Source organism: Hylobates moloch, unplaced genomic scaffold (assembly GCF_009828535.3).
Source record: "Hylobates moloch isolate HMO894 unplaced genomic scaffold, HMol_V3 SCAFFOLD_1, whole genome shotgun sequence".
Classification (NCBI taxonomy): Eukaryota; Metazoa; Chordata; class Mammalia; order Primates; family Hylobatidae; genus Hylobates; species Hylobates moloch.
The window spans coordinates 100,816,686-100,839,730 of NW_026652276.1; the positions used below are offsets into that span (position 1 = coordinate 100,816,686).

Consider the following 23,045-nt stretch of genomic DNA (forward strand, 5'->3'; position numbering starts at 1 on the left):
GCGGGCGGGTGGCCGGGCGGGCGCCCGCGCTCCCTACCCCTGGCTGGCCCCGGCCGCCGCCCCCGGCTGTCACCGGCCCGGGCCGCGCCGCCGCTCCGGCACCCCGCGTGTGGCTCCCGGCGCAGACCCCCGGGTTTGTTTACGTCCCGGGGAGCGCCCCGGGGCCACCCGCGCACCTCGCGGCCGCCCCGCTCTTTTGTGTGCCTGTGTCAGTGACGCGGACCTGTCCCTCCGTGGCGGACCCCCGCGGGGGCGCTTTGGGGAAACTTGGCGAGGGGCGGCGGGGGTGCCCCCGCGCGCAGTGCCGCTGGGTCCCGGTGTCCCGGACCGCCGGGTGCGGGCGCGGAAGGAGGAGGCTGCAACTTTCCCCGAGCGCAGGCCCCGCGCTGTTCCCCCGGGTGCGCAGGCGGGGTACGCTGCCTCCCCGCTGCCGGTCCGATCCGCGATCGCCGCGCGCCTGGGGGCTCTGGCGGCCCCCGGTGACCTGCGGCGCCCGGTCCCTTCCTTGCCTCCCCTCGGGGCTTCTGCCCTCTCTGCAGGGCCCGCCATGGAGCGCGCGGCGGGTGCGCTCGGAGATGCCTTCTCGGGCCGAGTTCTCGAAAGCAGAGCCGTGGGGGCCCTTTGGGACCGTGGCGTGCCGGGCGGTGGTCCGCGCGCAGAGTCCCCGGCGCCGCGGGGGGACCGTGCTGGGGCTCCCCGGCCCGCGCCCGAGCCGCCGCCGTGCCCGCCTGCCACCCCCCGCCTGGAGGAGCGGCGCACCCTTAGGGTCCGCCCCGCACGTGCCAGCTCGGCGCCCGCGGCGCCCGGACAGCCCCGGGACTCTGCCAGGTGGATGTTGTGCGTAGCCGGAGCCAAGTTAAAGGTGAGCGGCCTGTGGGCCAGAAGTCCTGAGATTGCAGGCGCGAAGGGAACCGGGGATGTCGGGGGGTGCCCGGGTCCCGCGGCTTAGAATGCTCCAGGGCGGCCTGGTGCTGTGGGAGGGGATAGGAGGGTTCCTCAGGGCCCCTGGGGAACTGCAGCTGCTCCCAACTGCTAAGGTGTGCGTGAAGGTAAACTTGGCTGAACTTTCCTAACCTGGAGGACTGGTGACAGTGACCTACAGCAATACCTTTGGGAGCAAAGCTCTAGATGCAGGCTTGTATGAAACGAAGCGGGTTGGATTAAAACATATTTAAATGGAATCTGACAACTTTAATTGTATATGCTTGTTTTCTGCTCTTGCCTACTAAGAACGATAAAGCCGAGTCATAGTCGTTATGAAATTTCCTGAAATTTCTCTCTTAACTAGGAAGAAGACTATGCGAAATATGTATTTCCGATAAGATTAAAACTTAAAGGAGTTTAAGTATTTATTGACTAAAATAGATTACTCCAAAGTGTCTATTGTGTAAATTAGATTCCTGGATGTAATGAACACAGCCGAATGGCATTTTTGATAAATTGGTCTACCCTGTTTTAGTAAAAATAGCTCCCTTTTACCATAATTTAATTCCTGTGCTTACTGTAAAACCCGTTGTGGAGTTTTAAGAGACAAACGTTATTATTATTATTTTTCTCTCTTGTCTTCCTAAATGTGACATCCTAACTTAATATCAATGAAGTGTCTTTTTTAAAGCATCCTGGCAAAATTGCCTGGAAACTGGATTTGGTTTCTAGAGTTACTAGATTTTAAGAACTCTAAACCATCCTGTCCCCCATATTAGCCACTTCTTCAGGGGATCAGGGCTCCAGGATTCCATCGAAAGTTTCCATGTCAGCTTACTTGCACTTTATGTGGATATTAAGAAGAAATCAAAACTAAATCTCAAAACAAAATCCCTTATTTGAACGTCATTCCTCTTTACTCCTTTGCTTTTGGTGGTTGCTAATGATTTGGCCTTAGATGATTTCCTATGGGTTTGCAAATTTCAATTGAATACGGAATGTCAAAGTTCAAGTCTCAGGCCAATCTGGTTCTTTCTCTGGGCGGTGAGGAGGCCTTTGGTGTTGGTGTCTGGTTAATTCCCACCAATAGTCAGTGAGTCAATAGAACGACAGTTTGGGAGAGAATTCATTAGTTCCAGATTTTTCTCATTTTTCCAGACCTCTTTATACTGAGATCGGGTTGACACCTGGGGGTAAAGAGGCTGATCAGTCTTAGCAGAGAGATGTCAGTCTTAGCAGGTTGGAGATGTCAGCGGGTCCAGGTGAGGTTGGGCAGTTCCGTAGTTCTGCAACCCTGGCTCACTGGGTTCTTGTCCCTCGGCTTCCTGGGACTTGAAGCTGCCGCCTTGGCACAGGAGCGCGTGCTAGGGAAGAGAGCTTCTGAAGACTGTGTTTTATTCCGTTTCCTTTTTAGTCCCAAGGGCTTGTGGTATGGAAGTTTCAGTGCTTTGGTATTGCTAAGACTAGTTGGACAAGTTTTTTATCCTATCTCAGACTTGTAAAAACCAGGTTTTCTTTTCTTTTTAAATAAGAAAAGCACTGTTGTATAAATTTGTCTTTTAAATACATATTTGAAAAGAGGACACTTTCTAAGACAAAGCTCATGGCACTCTGTATGTTAGTGGAGCTTTGAACTCTTTGGGATGGGGCCTGCCAATGACTGCCTTCCCTTTGGGACATTATTCCCACATGGTGACCAGCCTTCCCCTTTAAGCAGCCTCTGCAAAAGTAAACTTGAAAAGTTGCCTTCTTTTTCAGAATCAAAAAACAATTTCAGTTTTGCTGAAAGTCCATTTTCTGATGGCTTTTTTCCCCCGTTGTGGAAGTGTGTATGTTACTGGCTGTCCAGTACTGTTTGCCATAATAAGTATATTATTTTAATTAAAATGTCCCATCTAGTACCCTTTATAAAAGAACAGTTCAAGAAATTACACCACTGCTGCTCCTGCTTTTGTTTTCTTGGTTCTTTTAATATGGGTGTCTTTGAGGTTGGATGTGGGAAGGGGTCATTGGCAGTTGATTTAAGTTTTTTCTATGTGAAACTCTTTTTTTTTCCTTAAAGGTGCAAGTTGGTGAGTTAATGCAACAACTCCTGGTACAATTGAGTCCACAGAGACCCCTTTGACTGCATCCTCAGCTTCATGTATCTTCTGTCGGTAGTTAGCCAACCTAAGAAAGTTGAAAGGGCCAAATAGTCCAATACCTTCAGGAATGATTCTCTCTAAATCCACTGAGCTAACCTTAAAAATGCAGTCTGGTGAACTGTGCTGAGCCCGAAATCTTTAATGGCTATATAAAAAGTCTCCTGTTTTTGTACAATTAAGACAAACCCATCAGGGTTTATACGGGAGCTGTGAAGGAACAGTAGTTTGTACTCTCTGATTCCCCTCCGGGTCTACCTGTAGCAGTAAACAGTCAAAACCACTCCTGAGGCTGGGCGCAGTGGCTCGGCTCAGGCCTGTAATCCCAGTACTTTGGGAGGCCAAGGCAGGTGGATCACGAGGTCAGAAGTTCAAGACCAGCCTGGCCAACATGGTGAAACCCTGTCTCTACTAAAAATACAAAAATGAGCTGGGCATGGTGGCACGTTCCTGTAATCCCAGCTACTCGGGAGGCTGAGGCAGGAGCATTGCTTGAACCGGGACCCAGGAGGTGGAGGTCGCAGTGAGCCGAGATCGCGCCACTGCACTCCAGCCTGGGCTACAGAGCGAGACTCCGTCTCAAAAAAAAAAACAAAAAAACAACAACAACAACAAAAAACACTCCTCAGGCTGTACTCGCTTTCTGTGTCTTAGGAGAGAAAACAAGGCTAGAAGTAGAAAATCCACATTTGTTTCAGCTCCTCTGTAATGCCCAGGAACGTCTGTTTTTAGTGAAATGAAGGAAGGACACATTTGTTAGGGGAAAACTCATACATTTCATAAACAGAGAAATTGATCATATGAAGAATCCTACAGAGGTAGGTTAAATTCCTACCTGTGCTTCCATTTCAAATAGTTCACACATTTGTCACATGTAAATTTCACAGACAGGTATATCTGATGAATTGTAACATAAATGCTCCGTGAAAGGCAACTCTAACCATTATTTGAATATACAGGATCATGAGTTATTGTAGAAATTACTTAAGACCTATTTAAAGTTATTGAACACATAACTTTAAAAAATATAATTGCTCTCTCTATGAAAAGTGACTTTTATTAGTAATTGTCAAAGACAGAAATTTGTCTGTCTTGTCCTTTTGTTTTGTCTGAAGCCCCGCGTTATCGCTGCAGAGAGAGAGTTTTGGTTTCCACCGAAATTTCCCTGCCTCCGATTGTTTAAACCAGACCCTTAATCTTATTTTAACATATTTAAAATGTTCAAAAAACCCGGAAGAATTGTTTTGTGTAAGTAGCAAGCGAATGTAGCTTAAACACTCAAGCAATTCTGGTATCTAATTGGAAACAGGTGGAATTCTTGGAATCCCATGTTTGAGTCTTTTTATAGCAAAGCCCAGGGACACTTTTCACTTATAGCCATTCGTTTTGTCGAAGCTATTTGAAGAGGGGCCCCACAGCCTCTCCTTATGTCCCACTGTTACTTACCTGGACAAAGCAGTCGTGCTGGGCGCTTTAGGAACTGGATACCTGTGAATGCCTGGATGCCGAGAGAAGTGTGTGTGTATGTGTGCCGATAATGGAGTGAAAAAAGAATCTAATGGTATGGTTAGACAAGCAATTTAATATCTGCATTGTTATATGACTTTAGAGCAAAGAATTTGTGAATTCATTTGTGATTTCTGACTTGATGAACCTTGACTGACCAGAGCATGTAGGTACGTTTTATTATACCCCAATAATGATATAGAATTCAGAGAGAAGATACTCCCCACCCCCCCAAAAAAGTTCTACATTTAGAGAATATAAACTCCACCAGCAACCAAAAAAGTATTAACTTGGTGAGGGGGATATTTTCTTTTCTTTTCTTCTCTTTTTTCTTTTTTTGAGACGGAGTCTCGCTCTTTCGCCCAGGCCGGAGTGCAGTGGCGCTATCTCACTATCTCAGCACACTGCAAACTCCGCCTCCCGGGCTCACACCATTCTCCTGCCTCAGCCTCCCAAGTAGCTGGGACTACAGGCGCCTGCCACCACACCTGGCTAATTTTTTGTATTTTTAGTAGAGACCGGGTTTCACCATGTTAGCCAGGATGGTCTCGATCTCCTCACCTCATGATCCTCCCGCCTTGGCCTCCCAAAGTGCTGGGATTACAGGCGTGAGCCACCACGCCCGGCCTATTTCTTGTATTTTTTTGTATTTTATTATTATTATTTTGGACATATCTGGCCCCAGGCTGGATGGTCGACTCGGCTCACTGTACGCCATTCTCCTGCCTCAGCCTCCGGAGTAGCATTTTTAAGGTTAGCTCAGTGGATTTAGAGAGAATCATTAGCTGCGCCACCACGCCCAGCTAATTTTTTCTATTTTTAGTTGAGACGAGGTTTCACCATGTTAGCCAGGATGGTCTCGATCTCCTGACCTCGTGATCTGCCCGCCTCGGCCTCCCAAAGTGCTGGGATTACAGGCGTGAGCCACCGTGCCCGGCCGATATTTTCTTAAATATTAATGGCAGGGCCCTCTGGATTGATGGTGTCATTTGACCCATTCTAGTTTTCAAGGCGTGGTCTTGCAAAGCAGTCGATCACCCTGGTTTTGGGATGTGTTTCAGAACCAAGTTTCCATGGTGTGTCAGTGTTGGATTTTCCTGCTGAGGACAGCTAAGGTTTGGTATGGAGCAGTTTTGGATTTGCTGAGCTGTAATCAGTCCAGCTTCTCTGCTGTCTTCTGAGAAGGTTGATGGAGGAGAGTGGTCTTTGGCGGGGATGGCGGTTTCCCTGCAGGAAATGAACCGGGACTGAGGGGAACCTGTGCCGTTCCCCTCATTTGTGCTGCGCCTGAAACAGCTTTGAAGCACCTGGCTTGTGACTTAAAAGATTTTTAAAAAGCATTTGTGCCGCCCTATTCGGGTATTACACAGTGAGGGTGAACCATTCTTTTCGAAAGACGTCTAAGGCCGGGCGCAGTGGCTCATGCCTGTAATCCCAGCACTTTGGGAGGCCGAGGCGGGCAGATCACTTGAGGTCAGAAGTTCGAGACCAGCCTGGCCAACGTGACAAAACCTCATCTCTACTAAAAATACAAAAATTAGCCTGGCGTGGTGGTGCATGTCCATAATCTCAGCTACTCGGCAGGCTGAGGCATGAGAATTGCTTGAGCCCAGGAGGTGGAGGTTGCAGTGAGCTGAGATCGTGTGACTGCACTGCAGCCTGGGTAACAGCGCGAGACTCTGTCTCAGAAAAAACAAACAAACAAAAAAAAAATCTAATTTGTTGTAAAACCTGTCAAGAACCTTCCCTTTAAAAAGCTAACACCTCTCTAATAAAAATAATTTTAATTTTGTTGTAATTAAATTCAGAGAGGATGATGTTAGTGCACAAAATAAAGATTGTCAACTTCTTTATTTTAATCCAACGGCATTTCCTTACTGCAGGAGGCCCAGGACCATTGGCAGAAATTTTGTTTTGATTAGAGCCTCGGGCCATGGGAAGTGCAGGTACTGTGGCCACAAAGTTCGTCACCCAATCCCTGGCTGACCCCACAAGCAGGATTGGTACAGATCCCACCCTCAGGGGTCTTCCTACACAGAGAAACATAATCACACAGGTGACTGGAATGGAGCCAGGGATGGCGGTGTTCCTTCCAGGGGTTTACTAACACTGCCAGCAACTCAAGAACCGGCCAGCCAGGAGTTTCATAGTAAGTGAAACTGGCTTGGTTCTGCTTCCTTTCATGAAAACCTTTGTGAAAATGAGCCCAATAAGGGGTCCAAACCTTTATAAAGCACAGGACCCCCCAGAGTGGACCGGGACCCGGCCGACTCCATCAGCCGAAGCTTGAAATCTTGGATGGTCTGGATGATCTTGACCGTGTGTGATTGATGCAGTTAACGAAGGAGGAAATTAACAGAGCTTACTCTGAGACACCAGGGAAGTGGCTTGTTCTTTCTTCGGGTTACTTTGAGTGGATACTGGCACACTGCTTGTTTTCTTATAGATACCTTTCTGTTGGGCTGTGTTTATTCAATAAGGAAATGCAGTTAACATTTTTTAAAAAAGTGAACCATGGGTTATGAGGTGTTCCGAGTTTGGTTAAGGGAAAAACAAATTGACAAATTAGCTCTTTCTTAAGTGAGTATTGCGAAACAGTGAGAAATAGAATGCCTGTCGTACTGTCATTAAAAATTTATCTGGGTGTTGACAGCTTTTTGTTAAATGTAAGATATTCAGATCCTGTCCACCCAGCATATGAAAAAACCAAACCAAACCGAAAAATAAAACGCAACACAAAAGGTTCTTTCCATTTCCCCCCGAAAGCAAGACAATTTTTCTTAAACTGGGGCTTTCTCCCTAATGAATTGCCATGATTTTGTTTTCTCTAACATAGTTTTATATCTTTAAGACAGAACGAATATCAACTCTTTTTATTTTATTTTTTGAGATGGAGTCTCACTCTGTCGCCCAGCCTGGAGTGCAGTGGCATAAACTCCGCTCACCGCAACCTCCACCTCCCAGGTTCAAGTGATTCTCATGCCTCAGCCCCCTCCAAGTAGCTGGGATTACAGGCATGCACCACCACGCCCGGCTAATTTTTGTGTTTTTAGTAGAGGCAGGGTTTCACCATGTTGGCCAGGCTGGTTTCAACCTCCTGACCTCAAGCAGCCCACCCCCTTCGGCCTCCCAAAGTGGTGGGATTACAGGTGTGAGCCACCGTGCCTGGCCTCCACTCTTTTTAGACACCTTTGTTGAATTGTTGTTTTGGGCCTGTAAGTTTCTCTGGCTTATTGCCACTTTCCCCTCCTGTTTCTAGGGAAGAAATGATTTTTTAGATAAAAAATAATTTGATAAAAGGTAGCAGATGATACCAAAGGTAAATCTTTGTCTTGAAGAGCCTGAAGCTGTGAGCACTGGTAAAGCCGTGGGCTGCAGTGAGGGAAGGGCGGGCTCGGAGCCGCCCTCAGCCTAGCCTCCGGGTGTTAGCTGGAGTCCTTGCTGTCAGGACAGCCTGTCACTTCTCGCCCTTCTCCTGCCCTGCCAAGCCTGTCCCTTCCTGTGTTGTGACAACTTTTTTTTTTTTAAACAAGTATTTCTACAGCTCCATTATTTTGAGATTCTTGGAGGAAAGATACTATGTAAATGAAAATTAAAAATAAAATTCTCCCTGGAGGGAATCGTATACATGTAATGTTTTTGATGAGGTTTGGAAAAGACTTTCATTCTCTCTGGAACTGGGAACGTTCTGTGGCTCCCGTCACCATTTCTGTGTCACTCTGAAAGGTGTGGCAGATAATGGTGAAACACATTATCTTCTGTTTTTCACCAAGTAGTTGACCCAGAACTTGAACCCGTGCAGTCCTGGGTCCAGTGAATTATTTCCGTCGCATACAGTTCTGCTGTGTCCTCGCTGAGAGCGTAGTCGGCAACCGCCCGGAGAACACCAACCTTTCAAAAGAAACAGGGCTGGAGTCCCTAACATACAGAGATTACAGCTAAAATTACGACCAGAGCTGTAAATCAAATCCCGTCTTGCCTTCCTATTCACACAGCAGAGATGTTATAAGTCATACAGGTTTGAGACAGAAAATTGAGAGCAGAGGAGCATGTGTTTAAACCAGCATAGAAACATTTATTTACCAGAAGTGCTTTATTTCAGCCGTATCTCAACTCGTTGCTTACACAGTAACTCATGCTGTCTCGTCACTCAGCCAAGTGGGAGACAAGTTCAGGTTTCTGCTCCATGGGGTCCAGGAGCCTGCCATCACCGGTGAGCCTGGAGGACCACAAGGTGGCCGGGGCCCTTGGAGAGCTGTGCTGCGGAATCGTAAAGCTACCACCTGGAGCTGGCCGTCCCAGAGGGAAGGCTTGGTCATCTCTTCCCCTCCACCTGGTCCTTAGCCCCAGTCTCGCAGTTTGTCAGCATCGACGTGGGACTGGGAGAGGAAGGATGTTGCCAGTTATGGTTGAATGTCATTGTCAGGGGAGTAAGAAGTAGTCTGTGATTGTTTTACGTGGCTCTGTGTTGGTATATAATTATGCTGTCATCTCAAAACGCCCTGATACCTTAATGAAATCTGTGTGTGTGTGTGTGTGTGTGTGTGTGTGTGTGTGTGTGTGGGCTGCTTATTGTGTGTGAGAGCCAAGTCTTTCTAACACACAAGAGCTGAGTGCGTCGTCTTTTACTTGTTTCAAAACTGCCCATTCGAAACAGGTCGCAATCCATCATAAAAGCAGCTGCCAGATTAATCTTCCCGAACCATTGATTTCATCATGCCATTCCTCTCCTTAAACATCCATGGTGGCCCACTTAGGCACAGAGTGGAGACCACATTTCTTAGGGTAGCAGACAGAGTTCCTGATAGTCCTTTCTGCCTCACCTAAACCTTTTCCATCCCAGCTAGAAAGACTCCAGAATCTTGCTTATTTGGGGGAGCTCCCTCCTCCTCCCTCTGTATATCTGAGCTTCAAGCCTACTTCAGAATTTTTTTGTTTTTTTTTTGTTTTTGATTTTTTGAGGCAGGGTCTTGCTCTGTTGCCCCGACTGGAGTACAGTGGTGAGATCATAGCTCACTGAAGCCTTGACCTCCCGGGCTCAAGCAATCCTTCCACCTCAGCCTCCCGGGTAGCTGGGACTATAGGCATGCACCACCACGCCTGGCTGATTTTTCAATTTTTTTTTTTTTTTAGAGACAGGGTTTTGCCCTGTTCCCCAGGCTGGTCTTGAACTCCTAGGCTCCAGTGATCCTCCCTCCTTGGTCTCCTAAAGTACTGGGATTATAGGTGTGAACCACTGCGCCCGGCCTTCAAGCCTATTTCATGCATTCCTTTTTCTTTTGCCCCTGTGTGCCCGGCAGTAGTGATGGAGACTTAAAATAGCAGTGGCTTCCCGCCTAGAGGGGTGGACAGGACTGGCAGGACGAGGCTGGGATGGATGGAGCTGTGTGTCTGAGCCTCTGGGAAGGCTGCAGGAAGGGCTTAGAAGGCGGGTCTGGGAGTGGGCAGGGGGCACCCAGTGAGTTCTGTGTGCTTGGGGATGTGTGGGAGAGGGCTTGCCAGCAGAATAGTCGTGGGGTGGCCAGGGATCTCTAGGGCTCCCCTCTGAGCTTGGGTTCCCTCCCTCTGCCCTGGTTATCCGTTGGGTACCCAACACACCATCGCCACACAGGCCCCCACTCTCTGCCTTGTGTGTCTGATTTAGGACTCATTCAGCTGGTTAAGAATGCAAAATTAATTCTTTTTTTAAAATATAGTGAAAGCAGGTAGATTATATTAAAACGGCTGTGTTTTGAAAGCTATTGATAGGTACACCTATGGAGTAGATGTTTCTTTTTCAGTCCCATTAGTTATCTTTCTGTGCAAAGTAATGTAAGTGTTACTTTTTCAGTCCCATTAATTATCTTTCTTTGCAAAGTAGCATAAGTGTTGGTTAAAATACAGTTGACCCTTGAACAACATGGGGGTTGGGGCTGATCCCTTCTCCTGTTCCCCCCCACCCTGCCTGCACAGTCAAAAATCCATGTATAACTTTTTTTCCTCCCCTCCCCTCCCTTTCCCTCCCCTCCGCTCTCCTCCCCTCCCCCCCCCCCCTCCTCTCTTCTCTTCTTTCTTTTCTGTTCTTTTCTCTTTTCTTTTCTTTTCCTTTCCCTTCCTTTTCAGACAGGGTCTCACTCTGTCACCCAGGTTAGAGTGCAGTGACATAATCATAGCTGACTGCAGCCTGGACATCCGGGGCTCAAGCAGTCCTCCCACATCAGCCTCCCAGTAGCTGGAACTACAGACACTCACCAGCATGCCTGGGTAATTTTTAATTTTTTTCTTTTTATAGAGACAGGGTCTTGCTTTGTTGCCCAGGCTGGTCTTGAGCTCCTGGGTTCAAGTAATCTTCCTGTCCCAGCCTCCTAAAGTGGTGAGATTATAGGCATGAGCCACCAGGCCCACATGAAACTTTTCATTCCCCAAAAACTTAATTACTAATAGCCTACTGCTGATGGGAAGCCTTACCGATAACATAAACAGTTGCTTGATTAACATGTATTTTGTATGTTCATATGTGTGATATATTGTATTCTGTATTCTTAGAATGAAGTAAGCTAGAGAAAAGAAAATGTTACTTAGAAAGGCATAAGGAGGAGAGAATATATTTACTAATCAGAATGTAGAATGGATCATCATAAAGGTCCTCATCCTCTTTGCCTTCACATTGAGGAGTCTGAGGAGGAAGAGGAGGGGTTGGTCTTGTTGTTTCAAGGTGGTGGAGACTGAAGGGCTGGAGCAGGTGGAGGGGCAGTCAGGAGAAGCAGGCCCAATTGGTGTAACTTTTTTTTTTTTTTTTTTTTTTTTTGAGATGGAGTTTTACCCTGTCACCCAGGCTGGAGTGCAGTGGCGGATCTCGACTCACTGCAACCTTCACCTCCCAGGTTCAAGTGATTCTCCTGCCTCAGCCTCCTGAGTAGCTGGGACTACAGGCACCCACCACTACGCCCAGCTAATTTTTGTAGTAGAGACGGGTTTCACCATGTTGGCCAGGTTAGTCTCAGAATTCCTGACCTCAGATGATCTGTCCACTTCGGCCTCCCAAAGTGCTGGGATGACGGGCGGGAGCCACTGCACCCAGCCCCACTCAATGTCACTTTTATTATGGAAAAAGAAAATCTGTGTGTAAGTGGCCCTACACATTTCAAACCTGTGTTGTTCAAGAGTCAGCTATATGTATAATTGTACCTGTGGCACACAGAACACAAAAAGATCCACATTTTTAAAAACAGCATTGGACAGAACAATTTTTTGACAGAGGTTTGTTGTTTGACTCTGCTGATGGCCTGAACGGGAGGAAACTTCCCCATATGAACGAACGGGGAAAGTGCATGTTGTAGTTCTCAAAACTCAAAAAATCTAAGAGAAACCCAGCAGCAAGAAACACAGAGGTTTGGGTGTCAGCATCGGAGGAATGTCTCATGTCTGTCTTGTGCCCCAAACCCCGTCCCATGGGTCTGGCCTGTGTCTGGGCAAAGGCACGCCCAGCTCCGGGTCGGCCCCATTTCAGAGCAGTGGCCCTCATAGGCCCGCATGCTTTGTGGCCTCTTCATTTAGTCAAAGAAAGTACCTAGGATATTTTTGTAGAGGTGACGTCACTGTCTGGCTGCAGAAGCATTTGCTTGGATTTGGGGAAGTGAGGGCTGGGAGAGGAGGGCTTAGAGAGACAGGATGCCCAGGCCCAGTGCGGGTGGCTGATGGGGGGTGGGCTTAGCGTCTGCAGGGACCGGGTGGAGGGAGAGGAGCCACCCCAGGCAGGGGGAGGGGGTGTGCCCCCTTTGGGATATGGAGGTTTTGGGGGGCTGGTGGGAGGGAATTCCAGGGGTCGAGCCCCTGGGGAAAAGGAGGCTTTAAGGTCAGTGGAAAAGTGGGTGCCGAAGTCTGGAAGATGAGTTGAAACCTGGAGTTTGAAGCCCGGGGAGGATTTTGTTGGAGTGTTGGCTGGTGCTGGAGAGTTTTGCATCACTTGGGGTGGGGTGGGTTGAAGAATTAATTTGAACTGGCACAGCACCGCTTGTCTTGACTTTCCCTGTTCTGGAGTGAGGACGGCTTGATGTTTCGGCAAAAGGAGTAGTGGAGAGAGAGAATGTTGCTTGTAGGATTGGGTTCCACACACCATATCCAGTTTTACATCCACTGGTGACAAGACAGGAGCTTTTCTATTTTTATTTTGTATTTTTATGTTTTTGTGCACTAACAGTAATGGTTTCATGGGAACAGATGGCGGGCGGGCACAGGCTTAGGCTCTTGGTTTATTTCATGTTACTTGCATGACAGCCCTATGGAGCTGTGTACCTGCATAGGTGAGAAGCCGGGAGTTGGGGTTACATCCCGGACTTTGCCGAGCTCCAGGCGTGTTTTTCCTCCTGACCCGTGCTGTTCCCTAGACAACCCTCAGCCAAAGCAGTGGGGTCATCAGGTGACTCGGAAGGGACCTCTTCTCAGGGGCCCGCCAAGATGAGCTTGGCTGGGTCTGGGTCACTTAGCAGTGAGCAGCTGGGGATGGAAATGGGGCGGGGTGGGTGGGCTTGAGGGGAGCACTTTCTCGGGGAGGCCTGGCTGGAGCCTTGCCCTGGCAAGAGACTTCAAACTCAGCCCCACAGAGAAGGGTCATCTGATGATAGAATCACAGCTGCCCCATCATTCCCGTTAGCAAACTTCATCTGATAGTTGGGGTACGGTTGTGGCTCGGGCTGTAAGGAGCTCCCCTGCTGCATTACTCGCTATCCTCAGATGCCCCATCCTTGCCTGAAGCAAGTTTGTTGGAAGAGTTTTGGGGAGCTGTTAGGAGAGAGGCCTGGTCATGGGGCCCGAGGGGCCCAGAGGAGCAGCCTGCCCTGTCTGTGGGCGGTTCGGTGAGCGCTAGATGGGGCGTCTCTACAGGACTTTCCTCTGAGATGCCAGGGCTATGCCCCTGGGTGCTGGGGAGTGAATTGCCTGTAGATACTGATACTTGTACTTAACCCTGTGGTGGTCAAGACCAGATCCCCACTCTCCAAGCCCCTGGGAAACTGGTTGATGTAGCCCCTGCAGTGATACCACACTGAAATCCATGCAGATCCCCTCACATGGTTGGGGCAGCACCCACCACACAGGCTTCTGTTCTGAGCTACGTGGGATTTGGGCGTGTGTTTTCTGTTTTTTTTTTTTTTTTTTTTTGAGACAGAGTCTCGCTCTGTCCCCCAGGCTGGAGTGCAGTGGCGCAATCTCGGCTCACTGCAAGCTCCACCTCCCAGGTTCACGCCATTCTCCTGCCTCAGCCTCCCGAGTAGCTGGGACTACAGGCACCCGCCACCACACCCGGCTAATTTTTTTTTTGTATTTTTTAGTAGAGACGGAGTTTCACCATGTTAGCCAGGATGGTCTCGATCTCCTGACCTCGTGATCCTCCCACCTTGGCCTCCCAAAGTGCTGGGATTACAGGTGTGAACCACCGCGCCAGGCTGTTGGGCGTGTGTTTTCTAAGAGACTGATTTCATAAGACATGTACCAGTGGCCGGCTGGCCTGAGAGAAACAGCCTGGTCACAGCAACATCCCTGAGATCTTAGCTTCTTTTCCTTGGGGAATTATCACTGGACTGGAGAACTGAGGTTTTGGGCCACTCTGGATTCAGATGCTTTTGTTGTTGTTGTTTTGAGACAGGGTCTTGATCTGTTGTGGACTACAGTGGTGGGATCATAGCTCTCTGCAACCTCGAACTCCCAGGCTCAAGTGATCCTCCCACCTCAGGTTCCCCAGTAGCTGGGATTACAGGCATGCGCCACCACACCAGGGTAACTTTTTTGTATTTTTTGTAGAGACGGGGGTCTCACTGTGTTGCCCAGGCTGGTCTTGAAATCCTGGCCTCAGGTGATCCTCCTGCCTTAGCCTCTGAAAGTGCTGGGATTCCAGGCCTGAGCCGCCATGCCTAGCCCTGATTTTTAAACTGAAGAGGGATGGTTCAGTTGTTGGGGTGTGTCTTGGAGGATCCTTCCAGAAGCCCCACATGGAAGGTGGGCTAGAGTGCGGAGGGAGGGGTGATAATGGAACCAGGAGAGTGTGGTGGTCATGGCCCAGTGAGAGGATGCCAGGCTGTGGCCGTGCCAGACTCAGTGTGCCTGGCCCTGGCATTTCAGGCAAGGACCACTGAGGGGTGATGGGAGAGATGGGGCTGGGTGAGTGGCATTTCTGCAGGCATCCAGCGGGGTGTGAAAAACTGAGGTTGGGGAACAGCAGGGGCAGGAAACAGCCTGTGGAGGGTGTGGTCATCAGTGTCCCCCACCAACGTGGCACATCCAGCGAGCCCACTGTGTCCCCAGCGCCTGCGGTGCAGGGGGCTGGCACCTCCAGGGGCGGGCTTCGTGCAGACGTCCACCCAGTCAGGCCCCACAGGTTTATCAAACACAAGTGGGGCGACAGGACCCACACTTCGGCGTTGGATGTGACTCACACCCACGGGGAGTCGGCTTGGAGTTCCTTTATTCATCCCTATTTGCTTTCTGTCTGTAATCCTTTGTAATTCCCTGGTTTCATGATGTAATTCTAATGGAAATAAACCCGAACCTTTCAAAATTATGTAATTAATTGCATTCAGCTTCAATGACAATGACTAATTATAGTGATACCTGGTGGCAAGGCAGGTACCTACTGCTGGGGGGCTCCTGTCTGCTTGGTACTAGGACTGCCATTTCTGGGCGCATCGGAGCAGCTGCACAGGGGTTCAGCTGGCTGCCCTGTGGCCTGCTTTGGTGCCTCTGGTTCCCACCTTACCAGGAGCAGCGCCACAGCCATGCAGGGAGGGGCCAGAGAGGGCGGCGGTGTGCAGGGAGGAGCTGCTTAGGGGTGGGAAGGCTTGGACTTGTCTGCAGGTTAAAGAGAAGTCTTGCTGGGAAAGTAATTTCGGGGCTGGTTCCCTGAGGGCATTCTTCTTTGATTCACCTATTTTCCTGAGAAAAAGGAGGGAGCGTGTGTTCGACTGAACGTGAAGGGTTCAAGGATCGGAAAGGCAAGCCAGGTACAGTGGCTTAACACCTGTAATACCAACACTTTGGGAGGCTGAGGCAGGAGGATCGCTTGAGCCCAGGAATTCAAGACCAGCCTGGGCAACACAGTGAGACCCTGTCTCTACAAAAAAAAAAAGAAAAGAGAAGAAATTAGCCCAGCATGGTGGCTCACACCTGTAATACCAATACTTTAGGAGGTTGAGGCAGGAGGATCGCTTGAGCCCAGTAGTTCAAGACCAGCATGGGCAACAGTGAGACCCTGTATCTACAGAAAAAAAAAAAGAAAGAAAGAAATTAGCTGAGCATGGTGGTGCACACCTGTGATCCTGGCTACTCAGGAGGCTGAGGCAGGAGGATCGCTTGAGCCCAGGAGTTGGAAGCTGCAGTGACGTATGACAGTGCCATTGCACTCCAGCCTGGGCGACAGAGCAAGAGGAAGACTCTGTCTCTTAAAAAAAAAAAAAAAAAGAATCCAAAAGCAAGCTTATGGAGAAGGGAGAAAGTGCGACAGTCACCTCGGGGCATGGAAGAGCAGAAGATGGATGTCAGGTTAAAAACCATTACTGTGCTGTAGTATTTCCAGGAGGCCAAGTGCAGGGCTCTGGGACCTGTACACTGTGACATCAGACCCTAAAACAGAGCTCTGAGGTTTTAGCCTTCCCAGAAAGTCTGCATCCTTTTTGCAGATCGGTTTTATTTTGTGTTAGGAGGAGGCGATTTTGCTAAGAAATCTTCATTGCAATTTTTCCCCCCAAATCAGGGCACTTGGCATCTCCTTCTAACAGGGGGTGCAGAGTCTGTGCTAGAATGGGACCCACAGTGTTCACATGAGGACCAAGTAGGTGGGGTGCTGGGCCGGCCCCTCTGATCCTGTCCTGTCCCTGCACAGCCACGTGCCTTTCCTTATCCCCAGATGTTCTGTTGTCACGATTCTTCCAGGGAAGGATCTGGAAGTGGAATCCACAGGGCGGTGACCAGGGATGGCCTTCAGTGCCTAGTGTTCTGTTTCAGAGAGATGCCTCTTCTTTATTTGAAAAGCTGATTCTTTCTTTTTTTTTTTTTTTTTTTTTTTTTTTGAGATGGAGTGTTCCTCTGTTGCCCAGGCTGGAGTGCAGTGGCACTATCTCAGCCCACTGCAAGGCACTATCTCAGCCCACTGCAACCTCCGCCTCCTGGGTTCAAGCGATTCTCCTGCCTCAGCCTCCTGAGTAGCTGGGACTACAGGCATCCGCCACCATGCCCAACTAATTTTTGTGTTTTTAGTAGAGATGGGGTTTCGCCATGTTGCCCAGGCTGGTCTCGAACTCCTGACCTCAGGTAATCTACCTGCCTTAGCCTCCCAAAGTGCTGGGATTACAGGCATGAGCCACCATGCCCGGCCTTATTTTCTATTTTTAAAGAAAGAGCAGGACTGAAAACATTTGCATGCACAGTGAGTTTTACAAAGTTCCTTTTTTTAGAGAGGACCAAGAAGGTGCAGAGTACTCTTGAAAAGAAATTTTTTTTCTATTCTAAACATGCTGCTTGTTGCCCTGGTGCAGAGAGCAGTTCTTTTGACACAATATCTCCGTCCTGTAACTTTTTTTTTAAAGCTAAAATTCACATAATATACCATTCACCTTTCCAAAGTTTAACATTCTGGCCAGGTGCAGTGGCTCACTGCATGGTGGCCTTAATCCCAGCACTTTGGGATGCTGAAGCAGGCAGATCACTTGAAGCCAGAAGTTTGAGATCAGCCTGGCCAACATGGCAAAACCCTGTCCCTACTGAAAATACAAAAATTAGCCAGGTGTGGTGGTGAGCGTCTATAATCCCAGCTACTCAGGAGGTTGAGGCAGGAGACTCTCTTGAACATGGGAGGTGGAGATTGCGGTGAGCCAAGATCTCGCTACTGCACTCCAGCCTGGGTGACAGAGCGAGACTCTGTGTCATAAATAAATAAATAAAGTTTAAAATCCATGGATGTTTGGTATAGTCACAATGTCGTGCAGCCATCACCACGATCTAGTTCCAAAACGTTTCCAACACCCGACAAGAAACTCCCATACCTGTTAGCAGTTACCATCTGTCCTCCCTCCTGTACCCCCGGCTCCCCGTAACCATTCATCTATTCTCCGCCTCCATGCGTCTCGGGAATCATGGATTACGTGACCTTTGTGCCGTGGCTTCTCTCACGTAGCACAGTGCTTGCAGGGCTCACCTACATTGACTCATGCACGTGTCTGGGCCGCATTCTTTTTTATGGCTGAATAATATTCCCTGGTATGGGCATACCAGGTTTTGTGTATCCTTTCATCAGCTGGTAAACATTCGAGCTGTTTCCACTTTTTTGGCCATTGTGAATAACGCTGCTGTGAACATTCGTGTACAAATGTTTGTGTGAATGCAGTTTTCCATTTTCTTAGGTGCAATTGCCAGGTCATATGTAGTCACTCTGGGCTTCGCTTTTTGAGTCTGTTGTATTTTATTTATTTATTTATTTATTTTTGTGGGTGTGTATATTTATGGGGTACATGAGATGTTTTGACACAGGCATGCAATTCATAATAATCACATTGTGGAGAATGGGGTATCCATCCATCACAGATTTATTCTTTGTGTTACCAACAGTCCAATTATACACTTTTAGTTATTTTATTTATTTATTTATTTTGAGTTGGAGTTCCACTGTTGTTGCCCAGGCTGGAGTGCAATGGCGCGATCTCGGCTCACTGCAATCTCCATCTCCCGGGTGCAAGCGATTCTCCTGCCTCAGCCTCCTGAGTAGCTGGGCCTACAGGTGCCTGCCGCCACGCCTGGCTAATTTTTGTATTTTTAGTAGAGACGAGGTTTCACCATGTTGGCCAGGCTGGTCTCGAACTCCTGACCTCAGGTGACCCACCTGCCCTGGCCTCACAAAGTACTGGGATTATAGGCGTGAGCCACCGCGCCCGGCTGCTTTTAGTTACTTTAAAATGTATGATTAAATTATGATCGACTATAGTCACCCTGTTGTGCTAGGCCTTATTCATTGATTCTATTTTTTTGTAGCCATTAGCCGTCCCCACCTCCCTGCATTGTTGCATTTTGACCTCTTATGTGTAAGTCCCGTTTGTTCTCCAGAATGCTTCTTTTAACACCCAGCCCATTCCATCTCTCTCTCTTCTGCCCTGGGTGTCATGCCGTCTCTTCCTCAGATCTCTCCTGGGGTGCAGATGCTCCCTGCGAACCACTGCTGTGCACAAAGTGATTTTGTGCTCAGTAAGGTGGATCACTTGAGCCCAGGAGTTTGAGACCATCCTGGACAACACAGTGAGACCCCATCTCTACAAAAAAATGGCTGTTGTGCAGTTTGGGATGAGAGTTGGTTGCCCCCCCCAGTCCTCCCTCCCCGCAACCCCACCTGCCTTCCTTGCTCAGCAACAAGGGACCCCCGTCCCTGGGCGATGAAGCCTGAGGGTTGTCTAAATCAATCTTTGGCCAGGCGCAGTGGCTCATGGCTGTAATCCCAAGACGTCGGGAGGCCAAGGTGGGTGGATCATCTGAGGTCAGGAGTTCGAGACCAGCGTGGCCAAGGCTCTGAGACAGAGTGAGACTCCTTCTCAAAAAAAAAAAAAAAGAATACTGGCCGTTCCTTCCCCACGACCAGTGGGAATTATACTTTGTTTTGGCCAGAGAAACTGGGAGTGCCCATTGTCTGCCTGGAGACATGCCTGTGGGAGAAGAGGCTGCCCCCACCTGCTACCACCATCCCAGCATGGGTGCGGCGGGGGGCAGGGGAGACAGAGTAAAAATCGCAGAGGACACGGGGCAGGAAGATGGAAGGAACCTGGGCCCTCGATGGCTCTGAGCTGTGGAGTGAGCCAGTCCTGCAGTGCCCCGTCCCCATTTTTCTGTGGCCTGAGAAAGTCAAATTTCCTCATCCTTCATAGTTGGCCATTGTGTTATTTGGAGGTGGAAAAGCATTCTGAAACAAGCCACTATAATGAAAATCCAGGTCGTAGCAACTTGCCGTGCACGGCTTTGGCTTGGCATGGACTTACAGTGACATCTTTGAGATGCACTGGTCCGGGGTGCAGGTATATTTGAGAGTGTGAGGACATATGTCCTCTAAGCTCTGTTTTCTAAAGGCAGCAGAATTCCATTTGCCAAGCCAGATGTCCCTCAATACGTTAGATCCCGCCAATAAAACATTAAGCAATTACAATGGTTAATATTCAGTAAAGTATAATTAGAAGCTGGCGTAAATTGTGAATGAAATTGGCAGGTTCCATACGTTACAGTGAAATACCAAATCTTTTTTTAGTTGTGTATGTGTATCTCAGTGAGTCTGTCAACTCAGATGGGTGAATCTTACCTCCTCTGTGGATAGAAACAAGCTCAATTTCAACTCAGTTCGCTATAATTTTAAATGTTTAAGAACATCTTGCCAGTTGTTCTGTCATGTTAAAGATACTGAAATCTGGCTGGGTGGAGTGGCTCATGCCTGTAATCCCAGGACTTTGGGAGGCCGAGGCGGGTGGATTGCTTGAGCCCAGGAGTTCAAGACCAGCCTGGGCAACATAGTGAGACCCTCTCTACAAAAAAATTCAAAAGTAGCTGGGCATCATGGTGATGTACACCTGTGTTCCCAGCTACTCAGGAGGCTGAGGTGGGAGGATCACTTGAAGCCGGGAGGTCGAAGGTGCAGGGAGCCATGATCGTGACACTGCATTCCAGCCTGGGTGACAGAACGAGACCCTGTCAAAAAAAAAAAAAAAAGGATACCAAAATTCTCAAGTCAAATTATAAGGGTTTTAACATTCCCATTTCTACACCATGTGCAAGAAAAACCAAATCCTTGTTTTCTGCCTGCCTTTATGGTCCATTCTCATTTTTAGCCCCCTTTCCTCATTCTACTGTATTAATTATGCCTTTATATGGATGCAGACTTATAAAATATGTGGCCTATTTTGTGTGTATACGTGGTTTTAATTCATAAGCGTGGCATTGTGCCCTAAATCTTTTTCTCCTTCCTTTTCACTCATCACATTTTTTTTTTTTAATGACAGAGTCTCGCTCTGTTGCCCAGGCTAGAGTGCAATGGCACAATCTCGGCTCACTGCAACCTACGCCTCCTGGGTTTAAGTGATTCTCTTGCCTCAGCCTCCTGAGTAGCTGGGACTACAAGCGCCCGCCACCATGCCCGACTAATTTTTGTATGTTTAGTAGAGACGGGGTTTCACCATGTTGGCTAGGCTGGTCTTGAACTCCTGATCTCAGGTGATCAACCCACCTCTGCCTCCCAAAGTGCTGGGATTACAGGCGTGAGCCACCTCACCTGGCCTCACTCATCACAATTTTTGAGATCTTGTTGTCTATGTCATTCTCTGTGAATTTTGTTTGTTATGACAGCCGTATTGAAATCCATCTTCAGGGCCAGGCGCCGTAGCTCACGCCTGTTATCCCAGCACCTTGGGAGGCCGAGGTGGGTGGATCACCTGAGATCAGGAGTTCGAGACCAGCCTGAGCAACATGGTGAAACCCCCATCTCTACTAAAATACAAAAAATTAGCCAGGGCGTGGTGGCGCATGCCTGTAGTCCTAGTTACTTGGAAGGCTGAGACAGGAGAATCGCTTGAACCTGGGAGGTAGAGGTTGCAGTGAGCAGAGGTTGTGCCATTGCACTCCAGCTTTGGCAACAAAAGTAAAACGCTGTCTCAAAAAAAAAATCCATCTTCAGAATTGACCTGTGTTAATCTGTCCGGACTGCCGTAACAGAAGACCATAGACGGGGTGGCTTACACATATTTACACAACACATATTTATCTCTCATAGTTCTGGAGGCTGGAAAGTCCATGATCCAGGTACGGGCCGATGTGGTTCCTGGTGCGGGCCCTTTTCCTGGCTTGCGGATGGCCTCGTTTTCGCTGTGTCGCCACATAGCAGAGAGTGCGCAGAGGCAGGCAAGCCAGCTCTCTGGTATCTCTTGTTTTAAGTACACTAATCCCATCATGAGGGCTTTACCCTAGTGACCTCATCTCATCCTCACGACCTTCCAAAGGCCACACCTCCAAGTACCATCATATTGGAGGCTGGGGCTTCAATGTATGAATTTGAGGGGGGTGGACAACACAGTTCAGTCTGTAGCAGCACCCTAGCTCACACGTCCATTTCCCTGGGGCTGGTCACCCTCGGTGGTATCTGACCCCCCTCCCCCAAGCCCCTCCAGGCATAGCACTGCTAGGAACGTTCTTACATGTGCCCCTTACCGGTATCCAGGAGCAGCCTTGCTGGATCCAGCCAGAAAGTGGTCCTCCTTTCACTAAGCACCTCCAGATCACTTCCCAGCGTGGCTGCCCCACTTACTCCCCCACCCACAGTCGTGAGAGTTTCTTTCCCCCACAATCTCATCCGTGCTTTGTGGAGATATTTTTTGCCAGTGAGATGGTTTTAAAGTGGTACTTCAGTGTTGTGTCATTTTCTCTGATCACCAGTAAAGTCGATCTTTGTGATAAGCCTCATTTTATACTTGTCAGCTTTTCAGATTTCGCCTTTTGTAAATTGTCTGGTCATATATTTTGTCCTCTTTTTTAAAAAAAAAACAAAAAACGGTTTACCATCTTTTTTACCATCATTTGCAAGAGCTCCTTGTACGTTTCACATGCAAATAATTTGTCAACTTACTTTTTCTTTCTTTCTTTCTTTCTTTCTTTCTTTCTTTCTTTCTTTTCTCTCTTTCTTTCTTTCTTTCTTTCCTTTCTTTTTTTTTGAGACACAGTTTTGCTCTTGTTGCCCAGGCTGGAGTACAATGGCGCGGTCTCGGCTCACTTCAACCTCTGCCACCCAGGTTCAAGCAATTCTCCTGGCTCAGCCTCCCCAGTAGCTGGGATTACAGGCATGCGCCACCACACCTGGCTAATTTTTGTATTTTTAGTACAGATGGGGTTTCACCATGTTGGTCAGGCTGGTCTCAAACTCCTGACCTCAGGTGATCCGTTTGCCTCGGCCTCTCAAAGTGCTGGGATTACAGGCGTAAGCCACCACGCTGGCCATTATAGTTTTTTAAATTAAAAAAAATTAAAATTCTAATAGATTATTGTGGTATAGAGGAAACAATTGGTTTTTGTTGATTTTGAAGCTGGGAAGCTTGCTGTTAATATTTTTACTAATTAACGATTCTGTTGCATTTTCTCTGGAGATAATATTATATGCAAAAAAAATGCAAGTTTTTATTTGTTCCATTCCTTCTGATTCTTACAGTAGAGTGACTTGCTGGCTAGAATCTGAAGTACTCAATTACATGGTAGTGGTGATAGAGGCTGCCCTTTTCTTTCTCTTTCTACCACAGGAGATTTTTGGTAGAAGTTTTAACCAGGTGAAGGAACTACCTTAACTCCCCTTTCCATAGTTTTTAGAGAATTTTTTTTGGTATAAATAGGCGTTATCCTCTTGCAAATACTTTTCCTTAAAACCTATTCATGTCCATGCAATTTTTATCCTTTAGTTTATGAATGTGGTAAATTACATTGATTTTTTTTTTTTTTTTTTTT

At 48.2% G+C, this 23,045-nt stretch overlaps 1 protein-coding gene across 6 annotated transcripts in view; it reads left to right on the plus strand.

The window, feature by feature from the left end:
- CUX1 (cut like homeobox 1) overlaps positions 1–23,045 on the plus strand; it is a 472,474-nt gene that overhangs the window by 5,608 nt on the left and 443,821 nt on the right. For 2 of the 6 annotated variants that reach the window (XM_032756131.2, XM_032756128.2), the window contains exon 1: positions 63–862. The exons of the other annotated variants lie outside the window; for them this stretch is intronic. In XM_032756131.2, the coding sequence (XP_032612022.1) occupies positions 548–862 (315 nt within the window). In that variant the 5' untranslated portion in view covers positions 63–547. Of the gene's footprint in view, positions 1–62; positions 863–23,045 lie in introns of those variants that run through there. 6 annotated transcript variants of the gene reach the window in all.